This window comes from Fulvia fulva, chromosome 9, assembly GCF_020509005.1.
Source record: "Fulvia fulva chromosome 9, complete sequence".
In the NCBI taxonomy this organism is placed as follows: Eukaryota; Fungi; Ascomycota; class Dothideomycetes; order Mycosphaerellales; family Mycosphaerellaceae; genus Fulvia; species Fulvia fulva.
In genome coordinates, this window is record NC_063020.1 from 3,096,684 (window position 1) to 3,119,337 (window position 22,654).

Here is a 22,654-nt window from a genome sequence, read left to right on the forward strand (position 1 = left end):
GGTATAGACGCAAGATGGCTAGATCAGGCGATGTTGTGAAGTGTACAAGGCACCGACAGGCGCGTGACACAAGTACGAACGGGTAGATGCAGGCGGCGTGAGGATGCATAGCGACAGATATGCTGCTGCATGAAGCCGCTGCGGCTGAGGTGAGGCGTGTGTAGACTGAGGAAAGATCAGCAGTAGCTGAGGGATGAGGTGAAGCCATCGCTCAGTCGGGAAAGGTGTGCCGGGATGCTTTGGTCAGCTCTGGCATGTACTTATTTCTGTAGCACAACATCGACCTCTACCACCATGTCTCGCACTATCAAATTACCAGTTTGACCAAGATGTGGACAGACGTGTTCGAAAGAACGACAAGACGCCTTAGCGAGGCTTGTTTCTCTCTGGACTACGACGACAGGAAGGCTCCGTCCCTCATCGATACAGCAGCGCGAGAACGAGCCAGCGTCACAAAACTCCCCTCTACCATCATGTCTCGGATTGCCTGATTGAGCAAGTGAAAATAGAGCAGTGCTTAACATGGCAGTATGGGAGATGCCGGTGCCGCCTCGTAGTGCCGCGATTTCGATGCGACTTCCCGAAGAATACTCTGGAATTGTTGACGAGGCAGGGCATGCCATGTTGATCTCTAGGCCCCGCTAGACAAGTATCCAGATGTGCAGACCACTTCAGCGCTGAGACGTTTTGCTTTACTCCTTGATGCACTGCTCTTGGACACCGCCTCCGACCAGCCTTCAGTCATACCACTCAGCCTCCACCGGACCATGCCACTCGTGCCACCGCTCCGTGTCGCGATCCTTATCCACATCCACATCCTCCACGCCCCAGATCGGACAGCTGACGTCGTCCCTGGTAATATCGACTTCCTCGCCCGGCTTTGCTATCTGTACTGGAGTCCAGTCGACCACTTCGCTCATGTCGCGCGCTCTTCTCGCCTTACCCGTGGGGCGATGTATAAGTGCGGGACTCCAGACGTGGCCATTGACCGTAGCCCCGAACTCTGCCTTGAAAGAGGTCAACGGGACCCCAGCACCGAGCACTCTAAGCGTCTTTGCCACATCGAGCGCGCTCTTCGGGGCCCAGGCTCGACAGTCGTCTTTGGTACATGGCTCGTCTCCGCTGCAGCTACCGCGCCAAGTACACTCGCTCTGCGGCAACGGCATACGGATCACAACCTCCCTCACAAGTCTCGCGTTCTCCCGTCCCAGCATGTTCAACCAGTCCCTCAGCTCCCTCGTCTGGCGGGTTATGTTGCTCATATAGTCCGTGTCAACATGCGCGAAGAACTTGTTCTGCCCCAGAAAGATGGGGAGAGTCTCTGCACGGATCTGCTTCGAGACGTGGCACAAATGTGGTGGAGCTAGGTCGTCTTTGTCATCTAGAGTGCCGAAGTCGAGGCTGATGTGGTCAGTTCGCCGGCGGTTGACTTCTTTGCGCGAGGAGGTCTGGACGCAGAAGTCCTTGGACACGGGGACGACCATTTCGTAGATGCGGTTGCGCAGTTCGGCGGGGAGATTGAAGAAGGAGAAGCGTGCTTTGCGAGCTTCGACGGCGGGGTCTCTAGAGAGTGGGTCAGGATGGGTGTACTCTATGGTGAGGTGGGCCGAGACTTACGCATCTTGGAGTCCTGAACATAGTTCGGCATGAGCCTTCTCAACGATACGCCTTGCCTCGTCGTTCGTGATGAAGGGAAGCTGTGCGCAAAGGGTCATGTACAGAGCGTAGAAGTGTGGGGAGAGAAATGGATCGGCGTAGGGTGCTGCGGTCATGACAAGATTCTCCTCCATGTCCATCTGGTAGACTTTGTGTTCGGGTCTGGTTCAGGGTGCGAAGCGCAAAGCAGTACAAGTCACGACCGCCAAAGAGTGTAGGAGCTGGGCTTTAGGGTGATGTTTGGCGACAACAAGAGGTGATGAAGCTGATGAAGCTGATGAGAAAAGTCAGAAGTGGAAGCCGAGAGTAGGATCGAGACTTTGAACCGGACTCGAGCACGGACACACGCCTACTCCCGCTTCACATGCTCAAGAGGGTGAATGTCTTCACCCCATCTGTATAATAAACCCTATAGTAAACCCTACAACAACAATCGCATCGTCCCCAACCCAGGACTAACACTCTCCTTACTCTTCAACGTCAACACCGCCGCCCGCTGCGCCAGATCCACCAAATCCTCCACCCTCGCCCCCTCACCCCTCTGCGCCAACCCAGCCAACAGTGTACCCGCAAACGTATCCCCCACCCCATTAACACTCACCACATCCTCCGCCTTCACTTCCTCCACAGGTGGAAAGAGTCTCATATACACCCCACCCACCCCAATCGTGCTCACCGTCTCATTGACGCATCGAGACAAGATGTAGGGAGCGTACTCGCCGCTTGTGAGTCGCTCGTCGCCTGCTAGGAGGATTTGAGTGAGGAGGACGCCTTCGGGCCCGAGTTTTGTTAAGATGCAGGGGATGAAGGGGAGCAGCTGGATACTCTGCTGTGGGATCCCCTCATCGACTAAGTTTCCGCTCGTCGCGAGCGCCATCTGTACTCGTGCTCCCGTGTGAGGAATTCCGAATGCATCGATCACTTCCCACCAGTCTTTGCGCTCGAGGCCGAAAGCTTCGCGAGCGGCGGTGTACATTGCATTCAGCTCGTGGGAGTTGGGTGTTGCGATGTGCACGGCGTGATTGGGGAATGTGGAGAGGGTGTGTGGTTTGGGCAAGCGGAAGAGGTTGGTGCTCTTAACTCTGCTAACGGGTTCGAAGAGGATGAGGGAATTGGTCTCCTTGCCGGCTTGAAGCCAGCGGGCGAGGTGTTCAGGTGGCCAGTTGCCATCGATGGCGAGGTGGGATGGGTGTGCTTGCTTGAGCTGGGGTAGCCAGAAGTCGTCGAAGGTTGAGGAGATGGTGCTATCAGAGGCGGAAGGTGTCTCGAGAATACTCATGTCGGCCATAGCTAGGACGAGATCCTTGTTGGCATCGTTGATGGCGACGTATTGTGCTGTGCGGCTGCCGCTTTCAGGTGAGAGAGTCTTGATACCAGTCGTTGACACATCTGCTTCAGCGAGCGCTTCGAGAGCAGCTTTACCAGTGAGGTCATCCCCGACTGCGCTGCACAGACGAACGCTCGCGCCCATGAGATGGGCTGCACGAGCCATGTTATGTCCGACACCGCCGAGCGACTGTGCTATCTGTGCAGGATTCGAGGTCTGCAGCTCGGGTGAACTGTAGAAGGAGCCTGTACAGGGACTGTAGTCGCAGGCAAGATCAACTGCTAGGCTACCGGCGACAAAGACGTCAGCTGTCTCTCCGGCCGAGGAGATGTGATCTTGCGCATCGTTTCTCTTTGGCTCAGACTCAAGTTGCTGCGCTTCAGCTGCAAGCTTCTCTGATATTTGTGTGTTCCCGTACGCTTTCGGCACGCCTTCTTGGGTGTACATTGCAGCGGCAGGACCGACCATGGAACGATTGTACGGTTCTTCGACGCTGTGCAGGTGTCAACCAAAGCTCACGAGTACAGACTAGCTTACGTACTCGTATCTCTTGGTCCTCGTAATATCACTTTCAATACCTTCCTCCTGCTCAAGCTTCTGAAGAGCCACCGCTACTTTGGTACCCCGAATGACATTGTTCTCGACCAAGGCGCGATTAGCTTCCACACTCTTGTCACCGGTAATCTCCTTGATCTTCGAGAGTACGTAAGGAGTCTCAGCACTACCAGTCGCACCAGCAGCACGAGCGTTCTGTATTGCCTGGGCGATGGCCAGTTCCATATCCTTGAACGGCAAGGAGGAATTTTCAGGAATCGGGTTTGCAAAGTGCAGACCGGACTGTAGACCAAGCACATGCTGCGCCCAGATCACTCTTGCTGCCTCAAGCTCGTCTTTGACCACCATCGGGCTCTTCACGCCACTCTCTCTGGTGTAGAACGCAGGGAAATCGACTTTACCACTCCTTCCGTCAGCAAACGTAGCGACTGCCACACCCTGCGTCTCTAAGTACTCCAATGTCTTCGGGATGTCTAAGAACGACTTGCACCCGGAGCTTATCACCGCCACCGGCGTTCGACCAAGCTCTGTGAGATCAGCAGATATGTCCATAGTCTGCTCTGCCCCACGATGAACACCACCAAGACCACCAGTGGCGAAGACCTTGATGCCCGCAGCATGTGCCAAGACCATGGTTCCGGATATCGTTGTGCCGCCATTGAATGGTCTGCCTTCGGCATCTTTCATACCCAAGGCAAAGGCAATGTCTCTTCGTGAGATCTTGCGCATGTTAGGATCCTTGGATGCAGATAGCAGTCTGACCATCTCATCAGCGCCAAGACCTACCCGAGCGACACCTTCAAGAATGCCAACGGTTGCCGGCACGCCACCATTGATACGCACTAGAGTCTCCAGCCGTGTCGAGAGAGCCAGATTGTCAGGGTACGGCCACCCATGGGTGTAGATGGTGCTTTCTAGTGCCACGACTGGCTTTCTTTCGTGGAGTGCTTGTTGCACTTCTTCAGAGATCCGGAAGTACTTTGATTGGGTTGTAAGGTAACGGCGGCTGTTCGATGATGTTGTTCTTGTCATGCGTTGTTGGCCTAATGATGAGCGGCATGCTCTACATACCCAAGGCATTGGAGACATGTTTTCTGTTGGTGACTGAAGCGGGAGTACTTGGCAGGTTTTGCTGCGACTATGTGTGAGTAAAGAGGATCTGGAGCGCCCAGTGGCTACATATCATTCATTTGGATGGACGCCATGTGGATAATGTCCAGAACAAGACACCGCCATGCAAGCGACATGTGAGGACAAGAACCCCAGTCGTGCCAAGACATGTGGAAGCTCCACTGCGGAAGGTCTGACGAGCAGCTCGAGACAGCTGTTAATGGGGACGCGCATGCAACACGATCACTGCACTTTTTGTCAGACACCAACACAATGAGGTTATTAAGTTGGGCCTCATTAGGCCTGATCAGCCTCGTCGCTGCTGATCCAAATGCGACATACGAATCACGGAATATCCTGCCCTCGACATTTACTCCGCCAAAGCACTTCCTCAACGTGAACCTGGTGCGGAATATCAACCTCGAGAAGAGCTATCCCAGGGAGACTCTGAATGTGGTTATCGAGAACATCGACAAGGCGGCGCAAAAGGAGTACTATCTCCCATTCGAGCAAGGGTTGTTAGGACGAATTGGTGGATTGGAAGCGAAGGACAAGAAGGAACCCGAGACGGGATTGTTCCCAGTGGAGATTATTGGCATCGATTCGTCTAGGTAAGTAAGATAGTGTCAGGAGGTGGTATCGTACGAACACTGACATTTGCGCAGCTCCACCGAGTTCTACAAGATCACACTACCCAAAGCACTCCAACCAAAGGAGCAAAAGACACTCTCGATCACATACTTCACTCTTGCCGCCCTCGAGCCGCTTCCAGCGCAGATCCAGCAGAACGACAAGCAGTATGTCTCGCACAAATTCTCCGCATACGCACCGAGCGCCTACACGACCCTCAAGCAAAAGACGAAGTTGAAGCTCCCCACAACCGATGTTCCAGATGCCGTCACTCTCCCAGCATCGCTGAACGCCGAAGGGAAGGAGGATCCACAGAATCAGGGCACGACATACACGTATGGTCCATACGGCGAGCTTGAAGCAGGTGTGCTGCAAGAGGTCAGCGTGCGCTATGAGTTCACCAAGCCCCTCACGCACAGCAAGCTGCTGGAGCGAGATATTGAAGTCAGCCACTGGGGTGGTAACATTGCGACTGAGGAGCGACATTGGCTCACAAACCGAGCGGCGACTCTGAAAAACCACTTCTCGCGAGTGCAGTACCAGCAGTCCAACTACTACAACCCACCAACCAGCGCACTCAAGGAGCTCAAGTTCCCACTTACCGTGGGCAGCGTTGATGCATACTTCACCGATGACATTGGCAATGTGTCGACATCAAGGTTCAGGGCGAATGCAAAGGAGTCGAACCTCGAGATCAAGCCAAGATACCCTCTCTTCGGCGGCTGGAACTACAGCTTCCGCGTGGGCTGGAACGGCGACCTTCAGAAGTACGTGCGCGGCGTCAAGGATGGCAGTGATCAATTCGTCCTCAAGATCCCATTCTTCGAAGGACCAAAACAAGGCGAGGGTCTTGAGTACGAGCGCATCGTCACTCGTGTCATCCTCCCAGAAGGTGCAAAGTAAGTCTGGCCTCCTCCTCCTCGTAGACCGACAGGCACTAATTATAACAGGAACGTCGAATTCGAGACCGCCGTCCCAATCGTCTCCAGCAGTGTTGGCACATACCGCAGTTTTATGGACACCATCGGCCGAACCACGCTCGAGCTGACTGCCATCAACGTGGTCGACGAGTTCCGGGACCGAAATCTGATCATCACCTACGAGTACCCATTCGCCGCACGATTCACGAAGCCAATCACAATCACGGCAGGCTTCTTCGCAGTGTTCGTGATCGCGTACATCGTGGGCAACCTAGACGTCAGCATAGGCAAGAAGAAGCAAAGCTAGGCAGCATAGATAAAAGTTCTGCTGTACTACTATAGAGATACGTATAAGCATTTATGACGATTGGTGTATATTGTACACGATGGTGCTCACGGTACAGGCCTGGGATCGACGCAACTCACCACCTTTTGCTCGAACAAAGAGCTTCAGTCTGTGTATCTGTGCAGCCCTCATGGTAGTTACGTGCCGGTTGAAATGACTAGAGTAGCTCGAGGCAAGATTGGCACAAACTGCAGCTAGCAACATAACACCGACCGCATACGACACAGATGGTCCCCGGATTCCAACATTCCTTCATCACGCTTTGGAGGACAAAGCGTAGCGTCTTCCCGAGATCTGGACAAGACGGCTAGAAGTGTTAGTGTAAGCTTGAGGCGAGGGACGAACGATGTCACAATATGACAGAGGCGTGATTGTAGCCGTGATCGGAACAGTGGTGTTGCTAGACAGGGGATCCCCTCGCGTGGTACGTGACGGAGAGGGAGTTTTGATGTGTGCTTTTGTCGTTTGCTAGGGATCCAGTGATATGATCCAAGGACAGCCTATCTCGAAAGCGTAAAATATCAGCCAGGTGGTAGCGTGCAGTGTATGTGGCGATCGATATTTGTGCTCTCTAAGCAACACCTGTGAAGGATTACTTCATGGTATGTCGAGATGAGAGACAAGTCTTGGGACCAGCCGTTATTCACAGCAACAGACCGTCATGAAGTGTCTGTCTTGATTCATGATGGAGAAGTGTGAACCGTTCTGTAGCAGTTCGTCCGTACTGTCGCTGTCGCTAGGATGGGTGTTTGCGTGCATAGAGGTGGACGTTGGCAGATCACATACGAGGAATCCATTGTCCCTCAAACCTTTCAATCCTCACATCTGTTCTTTCTCACTGTCACTATGTTCGGTCCAGAATGATGTTGTTGCAATTACGCAGGGTCGTTCTTTCCTCCAAAAGTGCAAGTCACGTGGCTCGGCTTTCCCCGCTCCTGCCAAGATGTGCGACTCTTAGCGATATTCCATTTCCTTCACGACGACCTCGACTTTCAGCGCCAGGTAGGCACATCACGACAACCCGACCCATCGACAGCAACCGACAAGATGTAAGTCCATACACCTACATCACGATCCATGGACGAATCGACCATTTTCCACCGCTCGATATCCCTCTGGACGTCCGCAAAACACCCACATGCGCACACCACCACGAAACGCTATACCAGGACCAAATCACTAACACAATGGCTCCTGTAGGGTCAACCTCCGTACCCAGAAGCGCCTGGCCGCCAGCGTCGCCGACTGCGGCAAGCGCAAGATCTGGCTCGACCCAAATGAGGTCAACGAGATCTCCAACGCCAACTCCCGCCAGACCATCCGCAAGCTCATTGCAGATGGCCTCATCATCCGCAAGCCCGTCACCATGCACTCGCGTGCCCGCGCCCGAGAGTTGACCGCCGCCCGCCGAATCGGTCGTCACCGTGGTTTCGGTAAGAGGAAGGGTACCGCCGACGCCAGAATGCCAACGTAAGTGCCACCGCACCCCGGGACAGAGGACAAAGAGGAAGAGACGGAACCGAATGTGGAGTCGAGGAAGTAGACAAAACGGAGATGCGAATTGGGGATACAGGACTTTCAGGGCATATGCTGATGCTCTACGTACAGTCAGGTCATGTGGATGCGTCGTCTGCGTGTGCTCCGCCGCCTATTGGTCAAGTACCGTGCTGCCGGCAAGATCGACAAGCACCTTTACCACGAGCTCTACCACTTGAGCAAGGGTAACACCTTCAAGCACAAGCGTGCCCTTGTTGAGCACGTAAGTCTACCACTCAAGATCACGTGCGACCGAACACGTACTGATTTCCTATCTGCAGATCCACAAGGCCAAGGCCGAGAAGCTGCGCGAGGAGAAGCTCAAGGCAGAGATGGACGCCAAGCGTGCGAAGACCAAGGCTGCCCGCGAGCGGAGACAAGAGCGCATCCAGACGAAGAGAAACGCACTCGAGGGCGAGGACGAACCAGCTGCCGAGTAAATGCAGTCCCTACTTGTTCATCACGGATAGATGCTACATTGCATGCAGCGCATACGACTACGGCCAAGGACGTGCCCAGAGCATTATGGGAAGATCCATGCACGAGGCCTGTCTACGAGTGGTATCACGGGGTTGTTATGGCGTGCTGTTACTTGCTACGGGTCATGTTCTCTTGGGCGTTGATCTCTCGTTCGGAGTCTTCGTGGACGTAGCCGGGCGTGTACTCAGAGGCGGTACAAAAGAGAAATGCCTCAAAAAGAAATTATGTGTCTCCGTTCTTATCTCGTATGTCATTGCAGTGGTCGCTGTTATGCAAGAGCGTTTCCTTTGATCGTGAGACGGTCCATATCTTCTTGACCGGTCGTTCCTGCCTCTGCAACTGCACGATCCAAGCCATGTCCCGCGCCTTCAGCTCCACCATCGAAAGCCAAAATCTCTCAACAAGCTATCTTCCCTACATCAACTTCGTAGGCCGACAGTCTACTCATTGTGTCGTGCACGACAAGGCCAGGCCACAAAGAGCAGGGTAAGTTCAGTGTAGCGATGATGCCCTGTCAGCCACAAAGTGGCCAGCAAAACAGCCAATTTGAACAGCATTTTCTCGATCTTCACAGCACCAGTGCTTTGCACAGCCAGAACATATGATCGACGGATTGGATGTGAAGCTAAGTAAACATCGCAGCCTCGCGCACGAGCTGTCAGCTGAGCACCATCTTACATAGCGGACTAGTCTCGACTTCATCAGATCCGGCAAAAGACTGCAAACAATGGCGGCGTACTACACCTTCGAAGACCTTTCAGGCTCGGCAGCAACCACCACGAAGACAGGCAATCCCTATCATGACCTAATCGAAAGCTGCAATAACGATCCCACTCAGATCCAGCAGCGATACTCAGATCACCGCACGAATCGCAACTCCCAACAAAAATCGAAACTCCTGGCCAGGGACTTTCCAGGCGTTACGGTGGACTCCATCCTCGCCAAACTCGAGAACCCAGAACAGTTTCCAGGATATGAGGACCCACGACACTGCCTCGTCTTCTGGGCTCGTCCTAGTGCCGCCGTGCGAGATCTCATCGGCAAAATCCAGACGAGACTCACGGAAGTTCTGCCGAACCTATGGACCATGCCGTCGAGATCTCTACACATGACTGCACTGGAGATCACACATAGTCTTACGGCTCCAGAGATAGATGCTCTTGTATATCAGATGAAGCCCCACGCCCAAGAGATATGCGACTATACTCTCGACCATCGCGCACGACTCGTCAAGCCAATGGTCAGCTTCGACGCCCAAGCACTTGCATTATCCTGGCTTCCTGCTGAAGGCGAGGCTTACACATACCATCACCTTCGTAGCCATCTGTACACTTTGGCGAGCAAGACAGGTGTGAAGGTGGCGAGCCGATATGTCATCCCGAGTGCACATTTGACGATTGCACGCTTTATTGAGACGGGGGATCTCGAGGATGGATCTGGGAAGGTAGATCCCTCTATGGTGAAGAGACTCGTGAGCAAGATTGAGGAGATCAATAAGTGGTTGGAACGGGAGTACTGGGCGAAGGAGGAGAAGATAGAGTGGAATGTTGGCGAGGATGTGGGATTGGAGTTCAGGAAGGGACCGCTTTGGTATGGTGCTGGCGGTGAGACGGTGAAACTTGGGAGAGGGTATTGATGATGTCCAGAGCGTCTCTGAACGATACCACAGGAAGCCTTCACGCTTGAAGGCATACAGCACCCTGGACAGCATAGAACCCATAGACAGTAAATCGGCCTCCATGGAGCATTTATCACTGGAGCATCGCCTGCATTTTGATTAGCTTACAGAACCATCGGCGCCTATTGATGCCGACCGCCAGCTCCCCCGGTCAAAGTAGCACAGATGATCAAATACGCCCACTTCAATTGGCTGGACTCGCTGTAGAGATCTGAGAATAGCTGCATCATCGTTGTTTGTTTCCATCGTGCTTCCTGCAGGAAAGCACCTCACGCTGCCCGTGCTGCTGCTGCGGGGCCACGTAAGAAATCGTCATGTCGTCTTTGATCATATACAGTAGCTCTGCCTACAGCTAAGTTCACTCTTGAGTTTCAGTTATCTGATCTACTTACACCCTGCGTCTTGACGGGACGACTGCTTGGGATCTAATTGCAAAGCATAGCACGAACCGACATGTCGAATCAACCTATTCAAGCGAGAGTGCCGGGGACGAGTGAGGAGGAGCCATTGCTTGGGAGTAGGGGAGATGCCAGTCTGCCGGAGGGTAGGCCGTTGTATTGGAACTTGATACTTGGTGAGGATGATTGAAGAAGACGACACGGCAGGAGGGAGGAAACAGCGTTGGACTGATACACGATACAGGTACCGGAGTTATCGCTCAAGCCGGAGCCTGGATCGTAAGCATCGCACACCCATCACCCACCATATAACCACCCCAATCTAACACCTCCCAGATCGTCGCCATAGTCTGGGGCTCCGTCTTCTGCAACGACCTCATCCTCTTCTCCGCCCACCCTCTCCTCAACTCCGCCGCCTTCCTCTTCTTCCTCCAAGCTATCCTGATCCTCCAACCCACCCACACCGCAAAGCAAAAGAAACAGGGCACATACACGCACGCCGCTCTGAACGATCTCGCCGCCCTCCTCGCCATCGCAGGCCTCATCGTAATCGAGTACAACAAGTTCGCCCACAACGGAACGCACTTCGAGTCCCCTCACGCGATCTTGGGGCTGATTACGTACATTCTCGTGCTATCGCAGGCGGTGGTGGGGATTACGCAGTACCTTACGCCGGCACTGTACGGAGGCGTGGATAATGCGAAGGCGATGTACAAGTATCATCGTGTTGGGGGTTATGTTACGAGTGTGGTGATGCTCGCGACGATTTGCATGGCGAGCACGACCGATTTCAATAAGAATGTATTGGGGATGCAGCTTTGGGCGTTGGTTGTGGCGAGTGTGGTGGTGCTTGTGGGGGTTGTGCCGAGGGTGAGGTTGAGTAAGTTTGGGTGGTTGGCTGGACAGTAGGGTGGTTGAAGACGGTGTGGAGGTGGAGGGCGGGGAGTTTGCTGAAGAGGTGGATATGTTATGGCGTAGGGGAAGAGAAGAGCACGATGATATGAGGATACGAGGTGGGGAGATGGCATGGTAGCAAGATTGATGCTAAGATGACACTAGAACGAGGATGGTGAGGGCTACTGGATTCGGTCACCAACACACACACCAATACCGGGCGACAGCGAGGCGTGTGTGGAGGAAATAGTCGACAAGTTACAAGTACAATCTCCCATTCTTTGGCCGCGTCGGTCCTTGCGAGTACCAATGTCCATGTTCCTTCGCACGCGCGCGCCTCACCCAGTGTTTAGCCTCGCCCTCTTTGCCACACCACTACCTCACCCCCATGAACCTTATCAGAACCATGGCCCTCTCATGTCCCGTGGACCCATCCACAATCCCAGCACTATCAACCAACGCCTCTGCCTCTGTGTCGTAGGCCGAGATCCTGTTAGAGACCTTCAACTTATCATCCCATGGCACCGCAACCAAGTAGCGTGTCCAGAGGTGATCGTCAGAGCCGTCCTTGTACACTGTATGTCCCTCCATCTTCCAAGCATCCCCAGCATCGAGTCTGTGTAACGTCATTGTCGTGTTCAGGCTCGGGTCATTGGCGGTGACCTCGACTCGGCGGATCAGACCAAATACCTGGTGATCATCCAGGACAGAGAGGCGTGGGTTTGGTTGACGAATTTCTTGCCATCGCCTCTGTGTGGCGGTGAAGAGGGTGCCCGACCAGTACTTACGACAGGCTTCCTCATACATGCCCTTTGCCTCGTTGTGGACCTGACGGCTTGTTTGAAGGAGAGCACATGAAGGTGGCTTGGCGTGGTAAAGCTCGCATGGTGTAAGGCTCGGTGTCAACGCGAGCTCGTAGATGTGATTCCGCAGCTCTGCAGGGAGCGCAAGGAGCCTTGAGGTTGACATCTTGTTATGGTTGATGTTGATGGAGAGAGGAGGGTCGAGAAGAGGAGCGCGATTTTAAATATGTGTGGAACTCCACTTCACATGCTCGCGGCTGGACCGTGCGCATGAAAACCGCGTGCTGTTCATGAAAGAACTGAGGGAGCCTTGGACAGCCCCAAGACGCTGCCATAGTGGCATAGTGGAAGCGCAAGACGTCGCCTTCACCATGGACTTGTCCCATGCCACATGCGAAAAGATAAACAGATCTTGTTGGGGTGAGAATGGAGCGGAGAAGAATAGTTGGGCCATGTAGGAAATGAAACATTCACCCAAGCTATCCCGCAATGATTCCGAGCAGAAACTTCGAACTTTGCACGCCTTGTAGTAATCTTCACATCCTGTCATCCTGCGGTATACACCGATCTGGAGACTGTACGTATCTAGCGAACTCGTCCGCGCTTTCAGCAAGCATACGATAAAGCGCCGCCGAGAAGTCGCTGTCGCCGACTCGTGCTGTCGACTGCATCGTCGGGATTCGCAAAGACTGGTATTCCACTAAAACCTTTGGCCCAGTCAAAACATCGACAAGATCGGTCCTGACGGGCTGGCCAATAACCGTGTTGATGATTACCTCGATTCCAGCTTCATCTTTCATCGCCTCGGCGTGCTCCATCAAGTCTGGGAGAGCGCCATCAATGGCGAACGAGGCTCCCAGGCCAACAAGGTGGCATGTACGCTGGAAGAGATCCGCTTGGTTGTCCATGCTGGAAAACACGACGATTCTGGTATTGGGACTTACCCGCCTGAGCACTTGGACCAAGGCAACCGCAAGCTCTGTCTCGCCTCCGATTATGGCGACACGCCTTCCTTGCGGAACCTGCCCCCGATGTGGCTTCTTTTGCTCCGGCGAGAAGGACAAATGGAGCTTCTGTTCAATGATTACGGTCGCTTGGACCAGAGCCGCTGCGTGTAGGCAGGCTACATAGGATGACATGGTCTCTGGGATGATATGGAGTCTCTCGGAGGGAACAATGATCTTTCGGTGCGTAGCTGTTAAGTTTTGTTGAAAGGAAGAGGGTTTGTCGAAGACTACCACTCGATCGGCATTGTGAAATGCACTGACAGCAGAGCCGGCATCGACAACCTTCCCTGCAAATGCCATGATATTTTCGTCCGGCCCGGTGCTGGAAGATGCGGGCGCAGAGTGCTCGAACTCGACGAGGACTTGACTAGAGCACAAGGCAACAGCCGGCTCCTGGTCGATGCCAAAAGCAATATTGGGTCCAATGGTGTCCATGATGATGGGTGGGAATACGGTGGATTCGGAACTGGCGAGAACTGTCAAAAAGTGCTAGCGTAAGTACTCTGTAGGTTTGTTCGCGAGACGAAGATGTATACAAACTTGATCCACACATTGACACCCTGGCCGGGTCATGATCATTGGACAATGGAGACGAGAAAAGGAGTGTATGGTCGCTTGGAAGTCGCTAGGTGTTCAGTCCGCAGTAGCTTGCACGTGCATTGCTACCTTCAATATCAGGCGGATCGCAGGAGGTCCACCGGATTACAGAATCTGCACACGTGACATTCGGGCCACTCCAATCTTGGTGCCTCAGGTTATGTCGGATGATAGTTAGCGCCAAAATTTGGTGGCCTTGCCCGCGGTCTGATCACGCTGATGTGGGAGATAGGTGCATTGGACCCTTGTCTTAGTGCCTCAGGTGTCAAGTGCGCAAGCTTCTTGCCTCGCAAGCTCGGGCTGGCGGCTTTGCTTCAACACCAACACCGAGTGCAGCAGCAGTCTGATTTGGAGATAGGGAGCAACGACCAACGGTCCTGGGCCGAAGCGACAGCAGTGTAATCTCCTTCTCATCTCAGCCGCCTCCCAGCTGGACTTCTCAGCCGCCTCCCAGCTGGACCTTGAGAACGACTTGGCCAACGGAACACCACAAGTCTGGAGCAAGGGAAGTGTTCCGCCGCAGACAACAGCATTCGCACTCGTCTGCCTCCTACGATGAAGCTGGACTGTTTGAGCTGGATTTTGCATTCGATGAGTAGAGCACTGCTGTACGATGCCACATTGCCATCGCTGCTGCATGTTGTGCTTAAGCTCGACCTGATGAAGCTCATCGTTGCAGCAACTCCCATGCCAAGGGTCAGGGTACAACAACAGCATAAACGGGTACATTCTTGCGTACATGCACCTTTGCGATACGATGTGGTATCGTCGACGTTTTGTTGCTTGGCCATGCTTCTCGTGCCATGACGCGCCTTCCTCTTTGAGCTGGACCGAAAGTGTGATATTCTAACCCCGAGGTCGCATCGTCACACAAAGCAACTCAGCCGACACAGAACAGACATGATCTTCACTCACTTCGCGGCACCCGCTTAAGCTTGACATGACCACACCAATAACACAACCACAATATCTTCTCCGCTGCTGATCACCACCCTCCCAGCCGACGGTCAAGCAACGCTTGTCACGCTTCTCCAGTCCTTACCAAATCTTCTTTTATGCTTGGAGTACGCCACCAGCCTTTCGAGACTAGACAGCGCAGTACTACTGCGGAGATGTACACGATTGCCAGTACTTCATACCGCAATCGTCCTGAGTCGCTTACGACAATGGGGTACGCTCGGCGAAGGTGCGGCACTGGCAAGCCATTGGACATCATAGAGTGATCGCCGAACCATTACGAGGCGACTGGATGATGGCACAAGCGTCTTGGTGTTTGCGCGACGTCGTATATGAAGCTCGTCAGGTAGGTGGCGGTCGCGTTCGACTTGGTCACTCCATCCTCCATCTTCAATCTCTACAGCCATGAAGTCCGCTATCATTCTTTCGCTCGGCGCAGCTGCGCTCGCAGCACCAAGGCCTGAATCGCACACCCAGGGCAAGAGTGTGCCAATGAACGCAAAGAGGTCAATGATCGTGACCAACGAGGATGGCTCGGTCGACTACTCTGGGTTCCTCTCAATGCTGAGGACCACCGTGCGAAAGTACAACAACGAGATGGAGCTTCCAGCGGCAGTCGAGAACTCCAAGCTCAACTGGAAGAGAGCCGATGTCCCATTGGTTGACCAGAACCAGAACGGCGAGGATGTCCTATACTACGGTGACGGAGATGTCTCAGGCCAGACATTCACATTCGGTACGTCTTGATAACGGCATTACAGATCGCAATGAGCCACGGCTAACATTCTCCCCTCCCACAGACTTCGACACCGGAAGCTCTGACACCTTCATTCCAGGCCCACAGTGCGGAATGGCACAGGGCTGTGTCGGTAATACCAAGTACGACGAGTCCGGCCAGGATGAGGGCAACACCACGACCATCACCTACGGCTCCGGCCAGGTTATGGGCGAGAATTACTTCGACGACGTAACAGTTGGTGGTCTAAAAGCCAACCGACAAAATATCATCTCCCTGACCCAGGCACAAGGTTTTAGCACCTCTGCCTCCGACAGCTTGATGGGCATGGGCTTTGGTACCATCGCCAACAGCAAGCAGCCACCCTTCTGGATGACACTCCTCAACCAGGGCAAACTCTCACCTTCCGAGTTCTCCTTCTACCTCGGCCGCACCCAGTCTGGTACTCAAGGAAACTCGCTCATGACCCTCGCCGGTCGCGACAGCAGCAGATATACTGGCGCTTTCACAAATCTCCCAGTGACCAGGCAAGGCTACTGGCAAGTCGCTGTCGACGGCGTAGCAATTGGCAATGGCAGCGCTCTCGCGACCGAAGCAGGCCAGGGCGCCATCGATACTGGTACCACAGCAATCATCGTGCCAACTGCTGTCCTCGCCCAGGTAGTCCCACAGATCCCCGGCGCTGTCCCACTCCCTCTCAGCGAGGCCATGACAGCTATCGCATACCCATGCCACTCCAACCCAGCCGCATCCCTCGTCTTCGGCGGCAAGAAGTTCTCCATCAATGACTTGGACTTCAACTTGGGTCCTCTTGACACCAGCCTCGGTGTGAGCATGGCCAGTGACCCTCTCACACAGATTATTCAGCAGATCATCCAGGGTCTGCTTGGTGGTCTGCTTGGAGGCAGCGAGCCTGACATTCCAGCAAACTACTGTATCAGCAGTGTCATCGGAGCCGACCTCATTCCTGGTCAGGAGTTCTATATTATTGGTGACTCCTTCCTTAAGAGCTGGTACTCGGTCTACCACTATGACAGCCCTTCGTCGGCGTACGTTGGACTCGCGAAGGCTGTCTAGATGTCTCGAGGGGGTTGGCGCCGGCGGAGGTCATGGGCTTCGTGCGGTTTGGGAGGAAATAGGATGATTAATGATGTGTAAAGGATCCGCAATACTTGATCAGTGTCTCTACTATGACTTGTATTCTTCTATTCGATTCTCTATCCGCCCTGATATCCTCGTCCTCTATCGTCGTCATGATCATACTCGCAAAGTCGAGCAAGATGCCTCCTTACAACCACCCCAACGGCGTGCTGTGCACCGAAGGTGCCGCAGGATGCGCCCTCTGGACAGAATCTTCGCTGCCATTCCGACCCAAGTACGCAGGCAGAGGCGTCGATAGCATGGACGCATTACCCGACCCCGGCCTCGACTTCTCATCATCCAACGGCGCTGGCTGTATAGGCGAATCACTCGACCCCGGCCTCAAGATCTTCTCCTCATCCTCTTCCTTCTTCGCCACACGATCCTTGATCAACACACACAGTATCGCACAGAGTCCTAGCACACCAGCAAAAGTGTACCACACGATTGCAATCCCCCTTGCATTCGCCGCTCTAACCAGAGCCCGATCCACTTCCGGCAAGTTCTTGATGTAGGAGTGATCCGCCACCGCCGAGTCCGCGACATGATCAAGTCGATCTGGCAATTCATGTCTCACAACCGTGCGCATAGTCATGCTCGACAATCCTGTCCCGATAGCGCCTCCCACAAAGCGGAGGACGTTCCTCGTGCCGAGCGCCACGGCTTTATCATCACTCATCACTTGCTTCGTGATGGCTAGGACCGAGTTCTGGAAGACTGATCCGGTGCCGAATCCTACCAAAACAGCAAAGCCATAGAAATGACTAAAGTCTGGCTGCGTGCAGTCCCAGCCCAGCAACGCCATGGCGATAGTCCAGCAGCAGAATCCGAAGCCCATGACGACCGAATAACTCACCCAGCCCTTCGACTGGAAGACCTTGATGACTCTCGCGGACACAGTCGACCACACAGCGTGTGTGACGAAGTACGGGATCAACTTGTATACCCCAGTCAGCGCCGGCTCCTGTCGAACGACTTGTGCCTGGACCGGGACGAAGTAGACGAACGAATAGAACGCCGCGCCGAAGAGGACGTTCTGCGCGTAGATGGCGGCCACGGTTCTGTTCTTGAAGAGGCGGAAAGGCGCAATAGCGCGGCTGCGGCGGCATGTCAGTTTTCGGAGAAGGCCTGGTGGCTTTGGCTGGTCGTCTGCCAGTTCTGTCCGCGACCCGAGCATTCCAAAGAGCACAGCGCTCAGGGTGGCGACGACAGAAAGTGCGACGAGCACTGGGGTGTCGAACTTTCGCCATTTGGACAGAAGGATAAGACCTGGAATCAGCCAGCCCATGCCGGTGAGGATACCTAGGTAGTCGATTCTGCCCACTTCTTTGCGGATCTCAGATCTGGCCGGCATGTCTCTGTTGGGAGGTAAGAACTTGTAAATTGCGAAAATCGCGACCAAAGCCAGAGCTGCTTCCAGGAAGTAGAGCTGCCGCCAGTGTGGCAGGAGCGCAGCGGCTAGAGATCCAATGATGCTGCCGAGGGCGACAGATGTGCCTTGTACACCTTGCAAGTTGAGTCTCTGCTCCTCTGTGCAGATGTCGTTCTGGGAAATGTTGACCAGGTTGGATATACTGCCAACTGCAACACCACATATTGCTCGGCAGAGGACTAAGAGCTCGGCATGCGACGTCGATGCACTGGAAGCGCATCCCAGAGCGCCGAGAAAGAGTAAGGCGACCGCGAAGAGGAGCATCTTTCGTCGGGTGAAGACATCGCTCATGTAGCCAAGTATACACTGTCCGACGGCGGCACCGATCAGGGCGCTTGTGGTGTTCCAGTCCACGGCGTCATGGCCGTTGTAGTGATCTGAGACGGCTGACTGGATCACGCCGATACCCAGGATGTCGACGAAGGCGACTCCGTTGACGAAATTCAGAGCGACGACGGCCAGTCCCAGGTCCCAGCCGGTGAGTAAGGCGTGGTTGGGCGGACTTTTTGCAGGTGCCACGATTGCTTTTAACCTAGACCAGGATTTTCGTGGTGGTCGTTGCGGAAGACGATCAGCCTGCATCGACACATGCGGTGGCATTCGCATCGATGTGCCTCCGTACTGGTAGGACATGTTCAAAAGCCTGGTGCTGCTTTCGATTCCAGTCATTGTCGATCGCGAAATGGAGTCGGAGTCTTCGAGTGACGCGGGCAGCAGATGTATACTGGCCTGATGGAGCACATCCAACGGATTTCGTAGAGATCAAGAGGATTCGCCGTTGGTGCGAAGGCAGTTATAGAGGCGCAGAAGATTACCAAGTATCGGCATATTGCGTACATCCCAAGATAAATATGCAGGGGTTGTCCTCAGTCCTCAAACGATGATCTGTGTGAATTCTTAGTGGTCCGTCCTTCTGAGCTTGAGCTAGAAATACAACGTCGCCTGTGGGAATGAAGCAAGCCTCCACTGCTGCTGTTGCAGCAATCGATTTGAAGCTCAGCCTGACCGCTTGGTGAAATTCCATTGGCAATGTGTTTCAACCATCTCGAGCATGAAAAGCCGCATGGCTTGGGACTTCTTAGACGGAGACATATCGCGATCACGGTCGTGAAGCAGTCTTTCTGCGTTGGCTGCTGCATGTAAGGTTGTTCGGAAGGCCATGCGTCTGTCGACAGGGTGCAATGCGAAGGCCATCACTGGCAACAGAGATCCGCACAAGGGATCGCGCTAGATCGTCATATCGTGCTTTGTGCAGACCTGATTAGAAATGCGGCAAGATCATGAAGATCCAACATAATCAGTAAGAGTCGCTTAATCGAATGCGCAAAGCAAAGGGACGTGCAAGAAGAACAGAAGGCCATCCACTCATGGCTCTTAAGATCTTCATGTCAGCGTAGTCTGCACCTGCCCTTTGAAAGCATCGGCTAACTTCCATCGCAGCACTGGCGGGACGGGCTACATTGGAGGGTAAGAACGACCACATCCAACCTCAAGAGATGTCAGAAACATACTGATCTTCATTTACACAGTATCGTCCTCGACACGCTCGTGAAACTGCACCCAGAATATGACATCGCAGCGCTGCTGCGCAACCCACCTTCCAGCTTCGCCACGCTCTACCCAGACGTCAAAGTCGTGCGCGGCGACTAAGATAGCTGGGATGTGATCAGCAACACTGCGGCGAATGCTGATGTAGATGTTCGTAAGTGCAGAGCTCCTACGACATCCAGACTTGGCGGCTGGCAGTGTCCTGGATCTGCACGTGGATGGTAGGTCTGCGACAGGCGGCGCCTTGCAGGCTGGGATTGAACTTGGGGATGAGCTTGGCGTATGCCAGCACATTTGAAGTCTGAGCTCGAAACGCCTACACTGATGTCATTTGAGTCACAATGTGGCAGTGACGCTCGCCTGAGACGACGCGGGTGAGTATCGTTGAGCCTGAGATTGAGCTTGGCGATGTTGGGCTGTGGCTGTTGTCGTCAGCGAATATTGGCTACGCATCTGGGCGCAGCTGAGCCGGGAGCAATCATTCTGTCGTTCTTGACTGACGGCTTGCCCGGAAGACGATGGCAACTCTGACCACACGAACCCAGCATCAAAGCCATCATCGATGGCGTCCTGAAGCGCGAGGAAGTCTCCTTGCTCATACACCTCAGTGGCTCTGGCATAGTCGCCGACTGGCGAGATCCCATATATCATGGCAAGTTGAATCCCAAGACCTGGTCTGACATTGAGGATATCGACGGAATTACTACTCGTGATCGTGCTGAGCTTCACAGGGATGTTGATGAGATTGTCCAGGATGCGGCCTGGATGCATGGGGGATATGATGGAACAGGACTTGCTCGTTGGTTCTCAGAAGAAGATGAGGTCCTTTGGTGGCAAAAATATCAAGTAGATGCGCTCTGGAGTCTTAAGTACCTTCCTTCTGCATCAGCTCGGGCTGTTCGATCGTATTGTTGCCCTCTTGTGGCGGTAACGCATCTTGTTCTGTGGCATCCAGCGTCACTGGTGTGGCAGTCCCTGGCGTCTGCTCGGCAGTAGTGATAGGCTCACCATTTTCGTTCTCTGCATCTGGAGCGTCGCTCATCGTGGAAGGCCCCGCCTCAGCTGGCTGCTGTTGTCGTGCCCACCGACCATTGCGATCTGCTGGTGGCGCTTCATCGCTGAAACCAAGTCGCTGCGTTACAGCATCTCTCCCCGGCCGCCCAGCACCGGCTGCATTGCTGCCACGATCGATTCCCCTTTCTGCGTGTGTCAATTTGCGTCTTCGCTTGCGAGGACGCTGACCAGTCGCCACGACTTCCTCCGCTTTGGCTTTAGCCCTCCTCTGTGCATCAAGTGCACGAGCTGCTTGCTTGAGTTCTGCCTGCTTTGCAGGATCTACGTGATGATACTGCTTCACACTGAAGATAGGCACCTGGTCTGTCTCGCCTTTCTTGAGCTTGATCTGTGACAACCTCTCGAGGAATGACGCCTGGTCCGATCCAGCTTGATGCTTGACCAGAGTCCGGTCGATCTGTAAAGGCTTTCCTGGTTCTGCCACGCTGCCGGGAGCTGGCGTGAAGCGCTCAGATGTTTCATCAGCATCAATGTCGCTCCCGTCTATACTGAGTGCATGATTTGCTGATGCGCCGGGTGTCCGCGACCTACGAGTATCGTTTCGAGGCTGCAATGTAACGGGTATGCCTATGAGCCTTGTCTGCGAAGTACTAATGATGTCGAGGACGGTTCCTGCGCGTCGCACTTTGTCGTTGACATCGCCAGCCTTTGCAACATGGAATTGAGTGCCAAGGTCGGTTTGCCACGAGCACGTGTAGACATTCTCGTCGAGCTTCACGAGCGGCCGTGTCGTGTAAAGGTCCACGATTTGGAGCTGTCCGGCAGATGGCTCGTCTTCCTCGTCGGATGAGTCGGCATTTTGGCCGTTCGGCGCGTCGACAGCCGTGGAATGTCGCGCAGAGCTGTTGACGGGAGTCTTGTGACGTCCTTGTAGGGAAGCTTCAGCCTGCACTAATGCATTGGGTACATGAGTGGTCAAGTCGAGCGTAAAGTAGAAGTCCTCTGTTTCGTGGCCATCATATTCGTACTCCCAGTCGTCGCCGTCCTCGTCCACGTCCACGCTGTTTCCATGGTTGCCGACATTCGATACATAGGCGGCAGGATCCTGTGCCATGGGCTGACCCATGATTGTCTTGGTTGGGGTTTGGCGAGAGAAGCACCAGGTCCCGTGATGTGAGGTAATCGTACGAGATGGTCTTGGTGAAAAGTCAATTAATTCGTAAGCTGACTCGGCGGGACGCAGTTCGGCTTGGTGGCATCAAAGTTGGAGTGTTGCTGCTTCACATGTGCGAGTGTGTGGTATGTGTGTGCTGACAGTCCGACCTTCCAGGCCTGCGGTGTTGTTGGTGGTTGTGGTGCTTGTCGTCCAGTTGTGCAGCAGTGATTGGTACTGGTCGTCCAGTGGTGCAGCAGTGATTGGTACGAGGGTACTGAGATGCACAAGTCCGATCGGGCAGGGATTGTTATGCAATGCGGACGCTGCCGATGCCAGCCCGTGACGCATGTGATGTCTCGTGGTCTCTCCCGAAAGCAAGCCTGCCACTGCTGCACGCCAGGTGCTGCCTACTGGCGCTGCTGTTGGTCGGCCGCTGCTGGCACACCGTATCAAGTATCAAGCGTCTCTTTGTGGGCGCCGGCAATGCGACAAAAGACCGGCTATTGAATGGGACAAGACGCGCAGATTTGTCCTGTAGTCTATGCACCCTCGGGTCTGTCCACCCACCCACCTTGTTTGCGCCATCTCAGCAGCATTCACAGTGAGATACGATCTCGGTCCTGACAGGAACAAATCTTCAACCAAGTCCGATGGTCGCCTTACCAATACTTACTGAAGAAGCATCGCTTCCTGCCAACCGTTCCGCGACACCCGCTGCCTCACTTATCGATTGC

At 54.1% G+C, this 22,654-nt stretch overlaps 13 protein-coding genes across 13 annotated transcripts; 6 read left to right on the top strand and 7 right to left on the bottom strand.

The window, feature by feature from the left end:
- Positions 1 to 737: 737 nt before the first annotated feature.
- On the bottom strand, positions 738 to 1,790 carry CLAFUR5_20277 (uncharacterized protein; the record flags this gene model as incomplete). Its single annotated transcript, XM_059463113.1, has 2 exons — positions 738 to 1,563; positions 1,618 to 1,790. 2 exons carry the CDS (start codon positions 1,788 to 1,790, stop codon positions 738 to 740), a joined length of 999 nt encoding a protein of 332 aa, XP_059319115.1.
- A 287-nt stretch (positions 1,791 to 2,077) lies between these two features.
- Positions 2,078 to 4,627, bottom strand: CLAFUR5_09501 (Pseudouridine-metabolizing bifunctional protein; the record flags this gene model as incomplete). Its single annotated transcript, XM_047908649.1, has 2 exons — positions 2,078 to 3,476; positions 3,525 to 4,627. 2 exons carry the CDS (start codon positions 4,625 to 4,627, stop codon positions 2,078 to 2,080), a joined length of 2,502 nt encoding a protein of 833 aa, XP_047766729.1.
- A 294-nt stretch (positions 4,628 to 4,921) lies between these two features.
- On the top strand, positions 4,922 to 6,505 carry CLAFUR5_09502 (Dolichyl-diphosphooligosaccharide--protein glycosyltransferase subunit 1; the record flags this gene model as incomplete). Its single annotated transcript, XM_047908650.1, has 3 exons — positions 4,922 to 5,259; positions 5,314 to 6,177; positions 6,229 to 6,505. 3 exons carry the CDS (start codon positions 4,922 to 4,924, stop codon positions 6,503 to 6,505), a joined length of 1,479 nt encoding a protein of 492 aa, XP_047766730.1.
- Positions 6,506 to 7,444: 939 nt separating this feature from the next.
- On the top strand, positions 7,445 to 8,520 carry CLAFUR5_09503 (60S ribosomal protein L19-2; the record flags this gene model as incomplete). Its single annotated transcript, XM_047908651.1, has 4 exons — positions 7,445 to 7,593; positions 7,745 to 8,014; positions 8,153 to 8,303; positions 8,362 to 8,520. Coding segments are annotated over 4 exons (729 nt in total), but the record flags the coding sequence as incomplete, so codon positions are not given.
- Positions 8,521 to 9,287: 767 nt separating this feature from the next.
- On the top strand, positions 9,288 to 10,196 carry CLAFUR5_09504 (uncharacterized protein; the record flags this gene model as incomplete). The annotated part of the gene is made up of 1 exon (XM_047908652.1): positions 9,288 to 10,196. The coding sequence occupies one exon, from the start codon at positions 9,288 to 9,290 to the stop codon at positions 10,194 to 10,196; it is 909 nt and encodes a 302-aa protein (XP_047765818.1).
- A 495-nt stretch (positions 10,197 to 10,691) lies between these two features.
- Positions 10,692 to 11,545, top strand: CLAFUR5_09505 (uncharacterized protein; the record flags this gene model as incomplete). The annotated part of the gene is made up of 3 exons (XM_047908653.1): positions 10,692 to 10,812; positions 10,881 to 10,915; positions 10,973 to 11,545. The coding sequence occupies 3 exons, from the start codon at positions 10,692 to 10,694 to the stop codon at positions 11,543 to 11,545; spliced, it is 729 nt and encodes a 242-aa protein (XP_047765821.1).
- Positions 11,546 to 11,905: 360 nt separating this feature from the next.
- Positions 11,906 to 12,499, bottom strand: CLAFUR5_09506 (uncharacterized protein; the record flags this gene model as incomplete). The annotated part of the gene is made up of 1 exon (XM_047908654.1): positions 11,906 to 12,499. One exon carries the CDS (start codon positions 12,497 to 12,499, stop codon positions 11,906 to 11,908), a length of 594 nt encoding a protein of 197 aa, XP_047765822.1.
- Positions 12,500 to 12,869: 370 nt separating this feature from the next.
- On the bottom strand, positions 12,870 to 13,775 carry CLAFUR5_09507 (uncharacterized protein; the record flags this gene model as incomplete). The annotated part of the gene is made up of 1 exon (XM_047908655.1): positions 12,870 to 13,775. One exon carries the CDS (start codon positions 13,773 to 13,775, stop codon positions 12,870 to 12,872), a length of 906 nt encoding a protein of 301 aa, XP_047765826.1.
- A 1,524-nt stretch (positions 13,776 to 15,299) lies between these two features.
- Positions 15,300 to 16,707, top strand: CLAFUR5_09508 (Aspartic protease; the record flags this gene model as incomplete). The annotated part of the gene is made up of 2 exons (XM_047908656.1): positions 15,300 to 15,630; positions 15,695 to 16,707. 2 exons carry the CDS (start codon positions 15,300 to 15,302, stop codon positions 16,705 to 16,707), a joined length of 1,344 nt encoding a protein of 447 aa, XP_047766734.1.
- A 211-nt stretch (positions 16,708 to 16,918) lies between these two features.
- On the bottom strand, positions 16,919 to 18,871 carry CLAFUR5_09509 (Citrate exporter 1; the record flags this gene model as incomplete). Its single annotated transcript, XM_047908657.1, has 1 exon — positions 16,919 to 18,871. One exon carries the CDS (start codon positions 18,869 to 18,871, stop codon positions 16,919 to 16,921), a length of 1,953 nt encoding a protein of 650 aa, XP_047766568.1.
- A 698-nt stretch (positions 18,872 to 19,569) lies between these two features.
- On the top strand, positions 19,570 to 19,852 carry CLAFUR5_20278 (uncharacterized protein; the record flags this gene model as incomplete). Its single annotated transcript, XM_059463114.1, has 3 exons — positions 19,570 to 19,589; positions 19,643 to 19,669; positions 19,732 to 19,852. The coding sequence occupies 3 exons, from the start codon at positions 19,570 to 19,572 to the stop codon at positions 19,850 to 19,852; spliced, it is 168 nt and encodes a 55-aa protein (XP_059319116.1).
- Positions 19,853 to 19,919: 67 nt separating this feature from the next.
- On the bottom strand, positions 19,920 to 20,521 carry CLAFUR5_09510 (uncharacterized protein; the record flags this gene model as incomplete). Its single annotated transcript, XM_047908658.1, has 2 exons — positions 19,920 to 20,066; positions 20,252 to 20,521. The coding sequence occupies 2 exons, from the start codon at positions 20,519 to 20,521 to the stop codon at positions 19,920 to 19,922; spliced, it is 417 nt and encodes a 138-aa protein (XP_047766485.1).
- Positions 20,522 to 20,615: 94 nt separating this feature from the next.
- Positions 20,616 to 21,890, bottom strand: CLAFUR5_09511 (uncharacterized protein; the record flags this gene model as incomplete). Its single annotated transcript, XM_047908659.1, has 1 exon — positions 20,616 to 21,890. The coding sequence occupies one exon, from the start codon at positions 21,888 to 21,890 to the stop codon at positions 20,616 to 20,618; it is 1,275 nt and encodes a 424-aa protein (XP_047766484.1).
- Between the last annotated feature and the right edge of the window lie 764 nt (positions 21,891 to 22,654).